Genomic DNA, 18,556 nt, shown 5'->3' with positions numbered 1-18,556 from the left:
GAAGGTAGTCACAGAGAGACATTTCTCCCCATCCCTCCCGGTTGTTGACATGTATGCAGCCATTTCAGAATCCATAAACTACATTAATCAATCCTGTCCATTTTCCTCCTGAGTCCTGACAAACTATAATGAGGCAAGACTCAGCTCATCTTGGAGTTATTTCAAACAGTGGTTATGAAAAAGCCACTGCTTCTATCAAAATGGCAAATGAACAAACTTGCTAACTGATGCAGATAAGGAATCCCAAAACCACACTTCAATTCCATCAGCTAACGACTGGCAGATGCCTGATGTACACTGGGTCAAACAGAACTGCCTGTGTGTGTGTGATGGCTTTAAGGCAGCCTTAGAAGATTCCAATCACCTGATTCTCTTGGGGCATTTGGGGGATGGGGGGGGGGGGGCAGGAGGAGAGGATGAGGGAGATAAGTAGAAGAGTGGGCCAGGCCTTTAACTGGCTTTTTCATACCATCTGTGATTGACAAGAACAGTATGGAAGAACTGTAAATCACGGTAAGGTTGCTGCAGCCTGGAAGAGTGGGAGCTTTCAGACCCTCTCTATGCTGAGACAGAATTCTACTTGCTTTGCTTGCACTTAACACAGCAACAAGAACCCATGGAGAAGAGGAGTGCCAGAGAGGTGGGGAAGAGGTAAGGCAGACATGTCACTAACATTCTCTTCTCCCTTCAATGGTGGGGCAAAAGGGGCAGATTGAAAGACTTTGTCTCAAAACCCCATGATGGCAAAAGAGAGAACGGCTTTAGTAACATTAGTCTGTACCAAAAGGGCTCTCTTTGCAGGGCCTATTTTGCCTATCCTTGCCTAATTTGTCAGTCCTCTCAGGAATAGTCTTTTTAGTGATTCCTGTTCCCTTGTTAGCCTGAGATACAAGACAGTGTTCAGGTGATCTATATAGGATTTGGGGCAGAGGGGGAAAGATGGTAGAACGTCCTAGAAAAATGTTTCCTTGCAAACCAAACCTATTGGAGTTGAGGGAGAAGTGGGATAGTGATGGTCTGACTGTGGGAAAGGAGATTAAGTGGTATCCTCTTTCCAGCAGCCAGGAGAGAAAGAAGGGACTCCCCTATCACCTCCACAACATTTGTTTGTCTCTTTCCATTTGAATATAATATTTTGTCCTAATAGCTTTTTAAAAAAAATATCAGGGGACAGGCAATAATAATCATATTTTATGTCAGTCATTAAATAATGGGAAGGAGTTTGGATTGTTGATCTCTTTGGGTTATTGAATTCTTTGTGTTGGCAGTCCAGCCCGGTCTTGATTGCCTGAATAGCATGAGAAATATCAAATAAATTAGAATAGTCGAAGACTGGGACTGTCTAGGAATTTTTCAATACAATGAACAAAGCTTGGGCGATATGGTGTAGTTTCTGGGAGTTTTCAGTAAATGATGTGCTTTATGATACATATGGACTAGTAAATAGTCAGTACATGGCTATTTTAGGGAGATTTCCAATCAGTTCCACCATGTCTATATTACTAAATTGGTGAACTGTCTCCTAGTATCTTCTAAAATATGTGAAAATGAAGTCTGCTTGTAAGGTTAGAAACCAGGTAGTCATATAAGCTTAAATCTCAGAGGATAAGACCTGCCTGAACAGACAGACTCATGCTAGACAGACACATGCTCGACAGACACATGCTCAAGATAGTGCCCTAAAAATATCAGTGTGGATCTTGTGGAAGCTCAGGTTAGCCACCTAAGCTCAGATCAAAGGGTTTGGGAAGGCTTGGATTCAGGCAGTTAGTTTGAGCTGCTGTCCATGCTGAAACATCCATGCTGCTATTTTTGTGCTCTAGCTTGAGCAGAGCTAGCATGAGTCCATCTATCCAGGCCAGGAGTTCAAGCCACCAGCTGTAGTGAGGACATACTCTGAATGTCTATCTCCCAGTATAAAGGTGAATAATAAAATTAGCATAGTTTGTCTTCGGGAACTGCCAAATGCACCATTTCTAGGCACCACCTCTACCAACCAAGCTTCTCATTGGAGCAGCACTTAAGAGTAGCAAGGAAAACCTCATCAGAGAAGCTAGTCCAAGACTAAGGGATAGCTACTACACAATCGCTGACATTTAGGCAAACTCCATTAGGGACAGAACTAACAAAGAGATATAAGAGCATCAGAAATCACCTTGTTAAATTAAGACATTCTTTTCATTTCAAGGAAGACTAATATTTGCTGTGTATCTTACATCGACAGCCAGAACACTGGAATGTATATGCACTGCAATGAGGATTATTTACTATCTGGCCATTCACCTACTTTATTTTTCTTCACTGTCTGTTGCATCTATGACCCCGTTTTGCAAAATAAAGTTAGAAAATGGGATGTGCTTGTCATTGACACTTAACATAAAGTCATTTACTATATAACTTTATATATTTTACTCCCAGGCTACAGAAATATGAAGAAATCATTAGAAAATTAGGCTGACAAATTACAAGTAACTTTAATACTGTTTAGCAAGGTATTTATCTGTAAATCATACTGCTTTTATTCTCCCTCGACTTTCAGCTTACATTGACATCTGCATTTATCATTTATTATCATAGTAGCTAGACTGTTGCAAAGCACTATTATCTTACCCAAAGCACAGTTTGGTCAGCATCAACTACTGATTCAGCATCATGTGATGAGCTGCTGAGCAGAGTACTTTAGGACACTACTAAGTGCAAAAAGTTAAAATGCTGTTTAATTTTTTTCATAACATATATAAAAATCAATCAATAGATCCCTTCTAGTTCCATTGGCCTGTAAATAAAGCAGGCTTAGCGTGAGGTACTTTGCTATTGCTTCAAATATCTGACACTTATGCTTCAACGCAGTATTGTTGTAGTCATGCTGGTCCAAGATATTAGAGAGACAAGATGGGTGAGGTAATATATTGGGAAAACTTCTTTTGGTCAGAGACACAAGCTTTCGAGCTTACTCAGAGCTGAAGAACAACTCTCTGTAAGCTCAAAAGTGTGTCTCTCTCACCAACAGAAGTTGGCCCAATAAAAGATGTTACCTCACCCATCTTGTCTATCACATAATGCCTTTAATGCATTAACACATGAAGGTATGCCTGTTTGGCTAAAACCCTGCATAGTGCTTGGAAATATGGGCTACAATCACCTGCCAGTTTGAATAACCCAAACCCAGCTTTATAATGTGATATCAGTGTTACCTACATCATTTGAAATTTAAAAGACAGAGCTTCCTTCAAGTTCTCTCTGATTATTTCTCATATTTTCTATTTATATCCAATAGCAAAGTCACTAAAGGAAGTTCATCAGGGAGAACAGATACCAGGTAATGGAAATTACTGGGCAGAGTCTGTAATGCCAATGTTTCATCTTAAATTAAAAAAAACAACAGAACATAGATTATTAAATAAAGTATCTTCTTACCTTGTTTTTTCCCCCAATTTTCTGCATGTTAATATCAAATTTGTGATACCTAATCAAAATATATTCCTGCTTTGCCTTCTTTTTCCTGTACCAATGTGTGCATTACTGGACCTAATATACATTTCTGAAATGTATCTTCTCTAAACACAGTGGATAAACCTAGAAAGAAAAGACAGACACAGACAGGCAGGAACAAAACATTCACCATGGGAAGTGTATTACCTTTAGCTGGGTTTACTTTTATCCCTGACCTATACAGCATCTCCTCATTCTGCCAGTCCCCATTCCTGACAACAGTCTTGAGTCCATAGAAAAGAATTAATGCAGCAGTGGCATAAAAAATCAAGTTCTTCAGAAAGCGCTTTTGGGCTTTGATATAAAGGGACCTGGCACCCACTGTAATCAGCAGGCAGAAGCCCATACTAGGAATATATAGTACACGCTCTGCTATTACAAAGCCTACATAGAAAAATAGGTTTGTGGCAGGAACAAAGGGCACTATTAACAAAGACAGAGACAGAAGTACAATGTTCTCAGTTGAAGGAAGCTGAGGTCTCTGGATTACATGTTTTTTTATGCCATTCTCTTCTTTTGAGGCAAAGCTGGACTTCAGCTCCAAACTCTTGTACTCCATGTCTGAGTGGCAGCTATGCCCATTAGTATTCTGCTTGCCATTCATTACAGTTTTCCCATTGCATTCTCTCTTATTGCTGGAACTCTTCAAGCTAGAGTAGGCAAGGAGGAGGAGTCCAGCATAGAAGGCCACAGTGTGTAGATTCCTCCAGTCACTGGCTGTTTTAAGAAGAGGCACCGCATCCATAGACCAATCAAAGCTGAGGGTGTCTGGGCACAGCAACAGCCAGAGGTTCTTGGTCGGTAAGTAAAAAAAGGTCAGAGTGCGTGTAAGAAAACTGTCTGAGTCAGCTGCTGGGTTATCAGAGTTGGAAAAACTTGGTGGCTTGTTGCCCATCCAGTACAAGCGGACACCCAGCAGTGCAGTCCCCCAGAAAGTCAATAAACCAATGCTGAAGAAAAGGGACAAATTCTTCCTCTGAAATCAAAAATAAAGAAAGATTCATCAATACAAATTAACATCACAGACTTTAATTCATAATGATGAGTGCTAGTACAAAGTACAAAGTACAAAGAGAACATGACATATCATATAGTTGGGATTATTTTTAGTGTGCTTTAGTTTCCCACACATGCACCCTGGGGCTCTCTGTGCCTTTGTAGCATATGGCCCACAGAGATTTGTGAGTCTGCTACAGTCTATAAGCTATCAAGAGCTGGATTTTTTTAACTCAGTCAGTAGAGGCTCATACTTTTAGATCCAGAGGTGATGAGTTCAATCCCTATTACCAGTGACCCACCCACTTATAACAAAGTTGTTGTGTTATACTTTGATTATCCTACCCTGGAGAAGTATTCTGTGGGATTCAAGTTTATTTATTTTTTATTTTTTACTCATTCTTTGCTCCTGTTTGTGGCTAAATATTTACTGTGCTGTCTTCATTAGTGATAATAATTGAATTTACAGCTTGTGAAAGGTGCTGTCTCAACAGCACTGGAAATTGAAAGTTTATCCAGTGCAAGTTTCCCTGGTGTACTTCATCTGGAAAGTGAAGAGAGTTTACAAGGAGATGAGAAATTAAACTAGTCTAAGATTTCATATTTGGTGTCTCAGCTGAGACTGCTACAAATGGAGTGTTTTAGGAAATGAACTGAAGTCACCAACTCACACCTAACAGCCACTGGATAAGGCGCACAGCATTCAAATCAGTAAAGGCAAATGGATCTGAATGATTCATCTGTTCCCAATTCCTTAACCTACTCGAGTATGTTAGCCAGATTTTGCCATATCTTTAGATGACTCTCTACTTGTTTATATTGATTTTATGCTGGTGCAATTCCATCTTCTTAGTGGAGTTACTGTGGCACAAAACCAATGTAACAAGACACATTATAAGTTTGACACATCAGTTTGTGGTTAGGGCTGATCACTCAGTGGAAACTGGTTTACTGAAAGGTCATTTGGAACTGCCCACTTTACTGCTTAGAGATGTGAGCCACATGGAGTGTACGGGGTAAGAGTAGTATCGCCCCAGAAAGCAAGATGGAGCTCTTAGGGTATCCAACACAGCTAAAATAAATTAATTTTAATAATTATAAATAGAACAACATTGATCTATTTATAACTAGAGCTAGCTAGGCAAAAATTTTCAGACTAAACTGTTCTTCAAAATTGCAGATTCGGATTGACTGAAATATTTTGCAAATTTGTGTCAAATTTGCCAAATTGTTTCAGTCAAAAAACTCCCCAAAGTAAACTGGAAAACTCAAAATGTTTCATTTTGATATCTGTGAAATGAAACATTTCAATTTGGATTCAAAATTACTTTGTTCTGAATTTTACTTAAATTTCGTTTTAGAAAGTAAAAACCTCAAAAAATGAAACAAAACATTTCATTTCAGGAAAAATGTAACGCAGCATTCAACCCAAAATGAAATTTCATCTTCTTAGATGACAAAAAATTCAAAAGATTTTCATTTTAAATCAATCCAAACCAAACTATTTATTACATTTTTGGGTTAGTCACTGAACCAAAAAAATCTGTTATTCTCGCAGCTCTAATTCTGAGTCTTTTTTAAGAAACTTCTTGTTAGCCAAATAATTCCAGATGTTCTGTAGGGATTTTGATGTCATTTTCCATGTCTATAATAATGTCATTTAAATTTTGTTAGAACGTACTCTCCGTATTTAATGCTATTCATTCATAACCTCGTTGTGCCCTGTCTGTTTGGTACTCAGGATCTCACTTTGTCTTATCTCTTTCAAATAGTTCACTCTTGTTCTTCCTGGAAAACGTTCCCTTGATCTCATAAACCATAGGTATTTGCAGGGCTCTGTTTTGGGCCTATTGTTTACAGTTTCTGTATTTCTACATCCTACTGGATCCCTTCTTATATGACATGGTTTTGATCATCATCATGTATCTGCTAATCACATGCAGATTTTTATTTCTTTTTAAAGATTTATTTAGGTTGCCTATCCAAGAATGCCTATCCAAGAATATTTCATGTAATGTAGATAAATTCACCCAGGGAGGAAATGGAGGCTTTAGCAGGGAATAAGCAGATTATTTTACACCATACTAGTTCCTGTATTTGAGATCAGTTACTCCCACTTAAAAATACTGCTTGAACTCTGAAGAATTCCAAAGTCTCTTTTGAGTCCATATGTTTCCCTGTCCATCCTGGATATATTATTAGATATTATCTATTTAATCTCTCTAGAAATCAGCAAGTTCAGCAGAGGTCAAAATATAGGTCTACACTTTATGATTTATTTATTCCCAGGCTAGCATACTGTAATAGCCTACTTTTTATTTGCAATCTAGATAACACATCAAATGAGTAGCAGAATGTTATCCTCTTAGCACTCATGTTATGCCTCTTTTTAGGTGACTGGCCTGGTTATCACTAGAACTGAAAATTGAGTCTATATTTTATTAATAAAGCTATTCAACTCCCAGCTCTGTTACATTTACAGGGTGGTGCTTTCATTTATGCCCCTCACTTATAATTGGGTGTTCAGCTTCTGATTTGTCCTTTCGTCCACTATCATTTCCCTCAGTTAAACCACATGCTTTTCCTCCTTGGGCTCAGATATGTTGGAACTCTTTTTCTATTGACTGTGTGCACAGCCAACTCTCAGTTCTTAAAGTGACACACAAAAGGGGAAAGTAAATTGGGTTTGTGCCCTTTTTGCTCTCTTATGAGCTACAAAGGAGGACTGAAAGGCTTTGCATTAAAAAAAAAAGAAAGAAAGAAAAGGCTGGGACAGGAGGGTGCACTGCTTATTTTTGAATTAGAAATTCAGGTCATGTCTATACTGAAGACTAAAGAACTAGCAAGATTAAGACATCCCAAGTACTAAGCTAATGAAACTTGATTGAGAGGGGAAATGAGCTTTTTCAGATTTTTAGCACAATTGTTGTATTGTTTATTTTGTTAATACCAATTTAACTAAAACAACTGAGGGAAAATATCACTTAAAAGTCCCACAACTGACCCCCTTCAGTTAAGTCCAAATTTCTGATACTCCCCCAACAAACCAGTGAAAGCCAGTGAAATTCTTTATATCTAAAAAAGACAAGAGAAGCAGAACCACCCCCACCACCTCCAAAAAAAACTTTCAGGTCTTATTCATATATCACAAAACAGCAAGAGTGCAAAAAGTTTCCCTTCTTCTAAACTCTATTTTGTAAGTAACCTTTACATCTAAACTAGGACTGTCAATTAATCACAGTTAACTCACGCGATTAACTCAAAAAAATTAATTGTGATTAATTGCACTTATAACAATGGAATACCAACTGAAATTTATTAAATATTTTGGATGTTTTTCTACATTTTCAATATTGATTTCAATTACAGAATATAATGAGCACAGAATATAGTGAGCACCGTGCTCACTTTATATTATTTTTTATTACAAATATATGCACTGTAAAAATGATAAACAAAAGAAATAGTATTTTTCAATTCACCTCATACAAGTACTGAAGTGCAATCTCTTTATCATGAAAGTGTAACTTACAAATGCAGATTTTTTTTTTTTTTTTTTTTTTTTTTTTTTTTTTTGGTTACAAAACTGCACTCAAAAACAAAACAATGTAAAACTTCAGAGCCTACAAATGCACTCAGTCCTACTTCCTGTTCAGCCAATCACTGAACAAGTTTGTTTACATTTACAGGAGATAATGCTGCCTGCTTCTTATTTACGTCACTGGAAAATGAGAACAGGCGTTCACATGGCACTTTTGTAGCCGACATTGCAAGGTATTTACATGCCAGATATGATAAAAATTCGTATGCCCCTTCTATGCTTCAGCCACCATTCCGGAAGACATGCTTCCATGCTGATGATACACGTTAAAAAAATGTGTCAATTAAATTTGTGATTGTACCCCTTTGAGGGAGATTTGTACATCTTCTGCTCTGTTTTACCCACATTCTGCATATATTTCATGTTATAGCAGTCTCAGATGATAAGTACATGTTTATTTTATGAACACTTTCACAGCATATTTGACAAAACGCAAAGAAGGTACCGGTGTGAGATTTCTAAAAAATAGCTACAGCACTCGACCCAAGGTTTAAGAATCTGAAGTGCCATCCAAAATCTGAGAAGGACAATGTGTGGTGCATGTTTTTAGAAGTCTTAAAAGAGCAACACTCCGATGTGGAAACTACAGAACCCAAACCACCAAAAAAGAAAATCAACCTTCTGCTGGTGGCATCTGGCTCAGATGATGAAAATGAACATGCGTCAGTCCACACTGCTTTGGATCGTTATCAAGCAGAACCCATCATCAGCATGGAAACATGTCCTCTGGAATGGTGGTTGAAGCATGAAGGGACATATGAATCTTTAGTGCATCTGGCACATAAATATCTTGCAACGCCAGCTACAATAGTGTCATGTGAACGCCTGTTCCAACTTTCAGGTGACATTGTAAACAAGAAGCAGGCAGCATTATCTCCTGCAAATTGTAACCGACCTTATTTCTCTGAGTGATTGGCTGACCAAGAAGTAAGACTGAGTGGACTTGTAGGCTCTAAAGTTTCACATTGTTTTACTTTTGAATTCAGTTTTTTTTTTTTTTTTTTTTCCCATAATTCTACATTTGTAAGTTCAACTTTCATGATAAAGACATTGCACTGGAGGTGAATTGCAATTGCAATATGAGGTGAATTGAAAAGTACAATTTTTTTTTTTTTTTTTTACAGTGCAGGTATCTGTAATCAAAAATAAATATAAAGTGAGCACTTCACACTTTGTATTCTGTTGTAATTGAAATTAATTTATTTGAAAATGTAGTGAACATCTAAAAATATTTAAAATAAATGGTATTCATGGTTTTTTTAACAGTGCGATTAATCACGATTAATTTTTTTAAGCAGTTGACAGCCCTAGTCTAAACTATTCTGTGATTACTTTTAGGATAACTTATATGCAGTTAGTGTAATGTCTCCTACTAAGGGGGCCATCTCTCCCTCCAGGCACTCCCCAACCCAGAATTGTGCAGGGACACCCCCCATATTGTGGGGGGTCACATGCCTCCCTCCTGCCACCACTACCATCTTTTAGTCTTTGGGGAAAACTGCAGAGGAGTCAGCCACAGACTCCAGCAGGTAGGAGCAGAAGCAGCCAAAGCAGGGACTTTTGGACACTCAGACCTCACCCTGAACCATTTGCAATTCTTGTCTCTCCTATTTAAGAAAGATTAATTTAAACTGGGATAGGTGCAGAAGATGATCTGGGCTACTAGGATGATCAGAGGTATGGAAAACCTACCTTACAAGAGGAGATTCAAGGGGCTTGGCTTGTTTAACCTAACCAAATGAAGGCTGAGGGGAGATATAATTGCTCTCTATAAATACATCACAGGGATAAATACCAGGGAGGGAGAGGAGTTATTGAAGTTAAGGGCTGATGTTGACACAAGAAAAAATGGCTATAATCTGGCCATCAACAAGTGTAGGAATTAAATTAGACGAAGGTTTCTAACCATTAGAGTAATGAGGTTCAGGAACAGCCTTCCAAGGGGAGCAGTGGGGGCAAAAAAAGCCCAACTGGCTCCAAGATTGAGCTTGATGAGTTTATGGAGGGGATGGTATGATAAGATTGCGTACAATGGCATGTGGCCCATCTCTGACTACTAGTAGCAAAAATCCCCAAAGGTTGGAGATGGGGCATTAAATGGGGAGGACTGTGAGTTACCACAGAGAATTCTTTCCCAGGTGTCTGGCTGGTGGGTCTTGCCAACATGATCAAAGATCAACTGATCACCATATTTGGAATCGGGAAGGAATTCCCCCTGGGTCAGATTGGTAGAGACCTTGGTGGTGGGGTTGCCTTCTTCTGCAGCATGAAATCAGGATCACTTGCTGGTTTAAACTAAAGTAAATGGTGGATTCTCTTTGTAAATTAAAGTCTTTAAATAATTATTTGAGTACTTCAGTAACTCAGACAGAGTTTATGGGTCTATTAGGGGAGTGGGTGGGTAAGGTCTGTGGCCTGCGATGTGCTGGAGGTCAGACTAGATGATCATGATGGCCCCTTCTGACCTTTAAGTCTACGAGTCTACTGAGAACTTTTTATAGTTTTGACTGGACTTTCTCTGCCCTGTGCTGATAGGCTGTTTGCTCTAACCCTCTCTTCACCCCAGCTTCATTCCACACCCATGCCTCTTACCCTCTTCTTCCCTGCCCTGTCCAACTCATCCTTTCCTATCCCTTTCCCCCCAATTTATCTTATTATCTTCTATACAAATCCACAAATAAAAGAAGTCATAAAACTAACATGTCATGAATTGAGAGCACTGTTTACCTCAGGGCTTAGGCCCCCACAAACTGTATGCATCCACTGCATGGTACTTATATGGTTAAGGCAAGGGTTCCCAAACTTGGTTCGCGGCTTGTTTGGGGTAAGCCCCTGGCAGGCCGCAAGATGCTTTGTTTACCTGAGCATCCGCAGGTACGGCTGCTCGCAGCTCCCAGTGGCTGCGGTTCGCCATTCCCAGCCCTGTACATTAAATCTACTTGATAACGTTTAAAGATAAAGGAGGTTTTTTAAATGACAGAAAAAAAGAGAAAAAAGGAAAAAAAACAAAGTCTTTAGTACTGGGAAGTGTTTGAGAAGAGACAACAGAAAGGACAAGGGAGAGAAAGATCAATAGTGTGGTAGAATTAATAATGGAAAGGTAGATAGAACTCACAGAAATTGAGGAGGTTGCAATTGGGTGGAACAAGAGATGAAGCAGAGAAAGAAACAGCTTACTGAAAAAGGAGAAAACTAAGTGGTTTATGTATAATAATTCAGACTAATGTAAAAAGTTTAAATTAAAAAGTAGGGAGGGGAAAGGGGGGAGAGGGGATGGACATTTAAGCCAAGGAACATTCCGTCCAACCCTACGAATATTAAACGGTGCCATATATACATATTGCAAACTGTGCTTGTTTTACAATTGTGCTCTTTACAACTTTAGTAACAGTTAACAAATAGTAATGTGGCTGTGCTTTAAAGGTCAAGTAATATACATTTTCTCCTTCTTGCCTCATATTTTGAAGGAAAAAATAATTTTGTATAAAAAAGAGGCAAACGAAGAAATACATTAAAAGACTGGATTCTTGTATAACAGTCATCTTACGTTTTTTTCTAGCTGTTTTGTGGTAAGAATGACAGGGCAAAATGAGACACATAAAATGAAGAAAGGGAAAGGACAATTAAAATAAGGAGAAATCAGAAAACTGAAGGACAGGGGGTGAGGGAAAACAATTATACTTAAAAGGCATCTCATTACTGCCTCAGAGGCAGATGTTTCTTTCTGAACTCCTTTCCAGAGACTATTTTGCTGTGCTCCTCCATCCTGGATCTTCTCAAAAGCTGGCAAACTTTTTAGCAATGTCACATATATATCAGACTGGTAGCCGGGGTTATCCCACAGACATCTACCATAACTGTCATTGACTTCAGTGGCACTACTGCAAATTTACAATGCTGCACTAAGATCCAGCACTAAGATCCTTTAACCTTCCATCCCACAAATTAGAAGGATCGACCAATTTTATCCCAGTGTTAGTTCAGAACAGAAACTTTTACTTCCATGAACCATCTGACTTCTTGACTTCTGGGACAAAGATAGGGCCTTTCCTCTTCATGATAATACAGTCCGCGCTGGTCAGAAATTTGCAATCTAAAACTTTTTGACCCAAACCAAAGTTTTATCAGCATTTTCCAAACTATTTTCTATAGGTGATCAGAAAATTCTGTTGATGTATTTTCCCTAAAATAAATAAATAGTTTCCTCCTAGAAGTTTTTGCAGAAATTGAAATTCAGTTTTTCAACTACTTCTGCCGGACTAAGCAGTTCCACTAGCAACTCATCCTTCTCAGTCTCCACAGTGCTTGCTCCTTCTGACTGTGTATTAAGTGTAGCCCAGCAGGAGGAGATCGCTGTAATGCTTGGCAGTAAAGATTTGGATTACAGTATTTCTGAGTCCTAATCCAGCCCATCTGCCATAAATTTTGACACCCTCATAAATCCTCTAACCTTTCATAAGCAGTCATTTTCATCTGGGAAAAGAAAATGAACATTGATTTAGATCAGGTTTAATGTTTCCTCTGCCTGCTATCCAGAGGCATTTTTAGTGTTTTTGATTGCAGAAACCCCTTTCACCCCTTTACCAAAACCAAATGCATGCTTTGTAGAAACATTCACATCTTTTCTGCCCTGACAGATATAACTCTCATCCATGCCTTAACATTTCCTTCTTGATTTCTGCAACCTCCTTTTATTTTGCCTTACTGACACTCATATTGCTTCCCTCCAGCTGATCCAAAGAGTGATGGTTAAAAACACCTTCCTCGCCCCTCTATCCAATCACATCACTACCTTGGAATCTCTCCAATGGCTCCCCTCTTCTCCAGCCTATCAAATTTAAATTACAAAAATCCATTCCTATGCTTATTTGACCTTGTTTCTTAGCTTGTGGTGCCCTCCCTCTCCCACTCACTAATGATATTTGACTTAATACCCCATTTATCCCCTTCTCCCCTGATTATCTCTGGCACTTTTTTATGCCACTTCCTATGCATAAAATGCACTCCCTACTTTGATCTTCCTGGAAACTTTTCTGTGACATCCAAAATGAATGAGTAAGTGATATTGATCTCTTTTCTTTATCTTTCTATATTTAACAAGAACAGCAAATCAGCAGAACCACCAAGAGGTATGCATTCCTAATTTGATCAAATTATGGCATTATTGCAATCCGCACCTCTTTTTGCCCCATGCCTTCCCACTACTCCCCCATACACATTTTGTTACATCAAAAATTTAGAATGAAGGTGATTTAGAGCAGGAACCATGTCTTGCAATCTCATGTGAAATGCACATTTCTGGTTGTTGTAAAAATAATATAGGTTTTCAGCTGGTATAAATCAGTATAGATCCATTGTAGTAAACCAGCATCACCCCACTGACACCAGCTGAGGACATGGCTATGTTTTACACACACACGCACAGCATCTGGCTCACTATACAAATAACAATATTAACAAACAACAGTTTGGCACAGCAATGTTGCAGCCCGTTGCAAGTACACGAGGAACAAAAAGCTTAACTAACTAGAAACATTATTGAAAGCAACTAATCCAAGCGTAGAGCTTCAAAAAGCTAACAGCATAAACGATGAAATGGAGATTAGATATTTGAAATTCTTCCAAGTTTATCAAAAATGATATTATCGGCATGGCATGCAGAGGAATTAACTTTCAGAAAAACATAGCTATGTGGCCCGGCTCAGCAACTTTTGCAGTCCTATTTCTAGGTTCAAAGTCAACCAAGGGTGAATTCCAGTGGCACAAATTAGCTACAGCTCAGCTATGCCTAGAGGCCCACCAGGAACCAGCACAGCACATCACATCACAGCGAACAGTGTTGGTCACAGAGTCAGCATGCTTTAACAATATCCTCTCAGCAGCTTGGCAGCAGTTCTGCTACAGAGTCCATGAAATTAAAGCTGAGGTAGGGCAAGTTGCTGTATCACTGGGCCTGCTCTCCCTTGATATGAACGCACCCTTGGTCACAGAGCCAGGCTGATGCAGAGAAGTGTCATTTACACCTCTCTGTGCCATGTTCCATAAATCTGACCAGTGATTTTTAACTTGACATGGTTTTTACATCACAGAACACATACGTTCAGACAGTAAAAGATGAAGACAAAAAGCCGCTGACAACTTATTGCAGGGATTGGCAACCTTTGGCACACGGCGTGCCAGGGTAAGCACCCTGACAGGCCGGGCCGGTTTGTTTACCTGCCACATCCACAGGTTCAGCCAATCACACCTCCCACAGGCCGCGGTTCGCCGCTCCAGGCAAATGGGGGTTGCGGGAAGCGGTGCAGGCCAAGGGATGCCAATGGTTGCCGATCCATGACTTATTGAGAACCACATCACTTGAACTGATGGATATGTATTTCTCTTCAACACACGATTTGTTCTACTTTACAATGCATACATGGGGATTCAATATGGAGGCAACACACGATCTTCCAGCTCCCACTGTAATTACATCATCAAAAAAACTATTGTCAAGAATTATTTTGCCAAATTTGACATTTGTTTTATGCTCTGGTAAAACAATAGTACCTAGCTAAGGATACAATAGCTAAGGAAAAGTAAAGCCAAGGAGCTTTATATTCAGTGCAATAAATATGTAAATTCCATAAGACATTAAAAAACTTCAAGGGACACAGTTTGCAATGAACTAATATAAATGCATTTTATGAACACAAATGTCATTTAATCCCAAATGAAACCTCAGGTAAGGACTAGGTCGCTTTAGCAGTCCATTACTGAGAAAGTCATCAATATCAAGTTCTGTTGATGGTATAAATAGCAAGTTCACTCTAGGATTGATAGAATAAGCTATCCAGATATAACAGAAATCCAATCAGCTGAAGTACCTATCAGTCATCATTGTAGTCAGCATTTCTATATTGGAGAAGAGTGAAATTTTATGGTGTGTGTATGGGGTTTTCAGCTGCACCTTTAAGAGTCAGGTTTGTCATCTGTACCTTTAAGACAAAATATGAAGGGGGGAAGGGGGAAGCAAAGGATCTCACCCCTAAAGTTCAGATTCTTACTATACCTAACGCAAAGGACAATTCTTTTGTTTCTACCAGCACCCAGTCACCCTTCCAGAAAGGGAAAACTTGTGTGCGCATGTACTCACACACACAAAGTCTATACAATCTTGATATAATAGCCAGGACTCAGAAATGACAAAAGCCAATTATCATCCCTGAAGATCTTCATATTATAAAGCAAGGGTTTCCCAAAATCATGTTGTTAGTCACAGTTTTACTTTGAAAATATATTAATAATTGCTCCTCATATATGAAGCACTTTATTTTCACATCAACTAGCTGGCTAGATAAGAATAAATAGGTTATAATTGTTAAGTGTCTCAGATTGCTTGGTATGCCATGCTAAACAGAAGGACTATGTTATGACTGACTTGTACATATAAACTCTTTTTAAATTCAGCAATTCTGGAGCATAAGAAAAACAGCACTTAGCTCATTATTGGACTATTGCAGGGTAGGCAACCTATGGCATGCGTGCCAAAGGCGGCACACGAGCTGATTTTCAGTGGCACTCACACTGCCCAGGTCCTGGCCACTGGTCCGGGAGGCTTTGCATTTTAATTTAATTTTAAATGAAGCTTCTTAAACATTTTAAAATCCTTATTTACTTTACATATAACAATAGTTTAGTTATACATTATCGACTTATAGAAAGAGACCTAAAAACATTAAAATGTATTACTGGCACGCGAAACCTTAAATTAGAGTGAATAAATGAAGACTCGGCATACCACTTCTGAAAGGTTGCGGACCTCCTGGACTATTGTGATGACATAAACCAGTACCTCTGGAAGTAGGGGCAAATTTCCCATTGTCACAAAACCAAGAAAGCGTATCACCTGCTGGCCACTTAACAAGAGGTATTTATAGTGCTCATTGCAAGTTATTAAAGCCTAATAATTGGCTGACATGACCTAGTTGTGATCTCTGAAAGCCTTCAATTGGCCCATGTTACGTCACTTTTCTACATATGGTGGGAACCAGAGTAAGACTGGACTAACTAGGGGCATCATAACAATCAGAAAGTTTCAGGAGCAAATTTCTATATCAGTCATTTGCAAACAAATGAGGAATTACATTCCAAAAGGTCAGAAGTCACTCCCTGCAACAGAGTAAAAATAAATCAGAAAGAATGCAAATAGCAGTGGAAGGTCTCCAACACTGATGAAACCTGGGTTTCTAAATACACTATGAGGTAGTCCTACCATACTCCCAAGTCAAAAACAAATTTTCTGAAGCACAACTAGAAGCCTACTTGTCATCTTCCCCAGTCATGCCTATGGTGTAGCATAACATACTAGTAGCTAATCAGATAACTATATAAAGCATTGTAGTATAATGCTGGTGATATATGTTTGGATATTTCAAATGTACCAGATTGAAGAGAACAGCAAATAAATGTTCAAAGCTTAAGGAAGAAAGGGAAAGGACATTCTTTGGAAACCTTGACCAGCAGTACTGTGAGTCTCAGACAAGAACTGGGGAAATTAACATTTTAATAACAGGATTTCATTTGTCCCCCTTTTTGTTATATCAAGTTATTTCTTATGAAATCAGCAATGCTCAAAGACTAATTTGAAAAAGAGAGGACATGCTATGTCCTATGCTAATTTCTGTGTTTTTATTCATTCCCCATTTATTGTACTAAATTAGAAATTGGAATGAAAACCTATTAGAAAAAGAATGGAAAGAACAAATTAGACATTTCTCAGCAAATATCATTTGCTAGCTACACAAATAATGAATGCCTGACAATTGTACAAAGAATGCTGCAAAGATATATCCCAGTAAAAGTGCATAAAAATGTTTAGCAACCACTGAAAATTCATAAGACATTTGAGCAGCAAGTTAGGAAAAATGATACATTCCACACCAGGTGGTACCATTTACTTTTGCCCATGAAGTATAAATGCTACAAGATTGAACTATATTAGAGGTAGGTTGAAAGCATTTTCCTATGAGGCTAATACAGCACTGAATATTTTTAAAACATAAAATGCATTATTAGGGTCTGATTCACAGCCCAAGTTAGTGGCGAAGCTCCTATTTACTTCAGTAATGCAGGACTAGAATGGGAAATGGTAAGTAAAGAGAATGGATGGCAAGACTTACTCCATTTCATGGTATTATAGTTGGCATGGAGACTCATTCTTCTTCATTAAGCTAATGTGAGGAAATCAAGCAGTTAGCAATCTCATGGATATCGATGGCAAGCTACTTCCAAAGCAAACTATTAGAAGCTGAAGTACCTAAAGATTTCAATTATTGGAACTACGAGGGGGTACTGGAGCCCCTAACCCATTACACTAACAGCTACAGGAATACCAGCTTTCACAGTAATCTTATTTGAAGCTAAACAAGAGGTTTAACACTTCCCACCAGGCAATGCACTGTAGTCAAATCAGTTTAGCTGTGAAACAATCCAGCTTTTATGAAGGAAATGTGAAGAAAGTATTCTTTCAGAGAAAAGAAAGTTTTGTTTTTTTTTTTTTTTTTTTAATCTTCAGTTACATTATCCAAATAATTTTGAATTTAATATATAGTTTTCTCCACACCTGAAGGGGAAAAAAATCTAACAGAAGGAGAAATTAAAGATGGTACAAAAGTAATTGAATTTGGAAAAAGAAAAAGAAAGATTCCTTTCTATCGATCTCCCCTTAACAGGTCTATTGCATTGCAAATGTGTTTCCAGCATCAGTGAATTAAACTGCAAACATTCTGTGTGGCTTTGGTGCAACAAACCAGCCATTATGAATACACTCCAGACTCATTAAGGAGTTGAGCTTGGGAGCTGAGCATTTTGAAAACAAAGACAATTTTTTAATGAGACTTCAGTCAGTGGGAAGGCTGAGGTACAGCAGTCTCCTCTCCAAGTTATCATAATAGAAAGCTGTTTAATGAGTGCAGGATTTCTTATGGACCTTCAAAAAGACAGGACTTAGAAGAGGATATATTATATTACACAGACACTCACATCACTGAGTAAAAACATTAGAAACAAAAATCCTTTAATTGCCCTCAAAGTATTCCTAATGTGGGCTTTTTATTTATTTATATTTAATAAGTGTTTTCTGATATAAAACACAGATTGGTACAGACTAGCAGGTTTACATAATTCAGGAGAACAAAGCAAGTGAACTGGGTTGCCCAAGTTCAGGCACCGCAAAGTATAAACAAAGCAAATTGTGCTCTGAGGCAGGATGGTGACTGGCAAATGGACAACAACATAACAATGGGAAGTAACATTACTCCACAGACAAAATACAAAGTCCCACACTAACAAACTCCACCCTCAGAACAGTCCGCTGACAACTTCCTGCTCTTTTTACCACATGATATCAATTGCACAGATACCATATTCTGCCATATATTTCATGTTTTAGCAGTCTCCGATGATGACCCAGCACATGTTGTTCAT

The 18,556-nt window shown here is 38.5% G+C and overlaps 1 protein-coding gene across 1 annotated transcript in view; it reads right to left on the bottom strand.

Annotated features, from left to right (window-relative positions):
- Positions 1–18,556, bottom strand: part of TMTC2 (transmembrane O-mannosyltransferase targeting cadherins 2) — a 356,223-nt gene that overhangs the window by 146,038 nt on the left and 191,629 nt on the right. The window contains 1 exon segment of the mRNA XM_054027472.1: positions 3,640–4,468. Coding sequence (XP_053883447.1) covers positions 3,640–4,468 — 829 coding nt within the window.

The sequence above is a fragment of the Malaclemys terrapin genome, chromosome 1 (genome assembly GCF_027887155.1).
Source record: "Malaclemys terrapin pileata isolate rMalTer1 chromosome 1, rMalTer1.hap1, whole genome shotgun sequence".
In the NCBI taxonomy this organism is placed as follows: Eukaryota; Metazoa; Chordata; order Testudines; family Emydidae; genus Malaclemys; species Malaclemys terrapin.
This window is presented reverse-complemented; position numbering and strand designations above follow the sequence as displayed.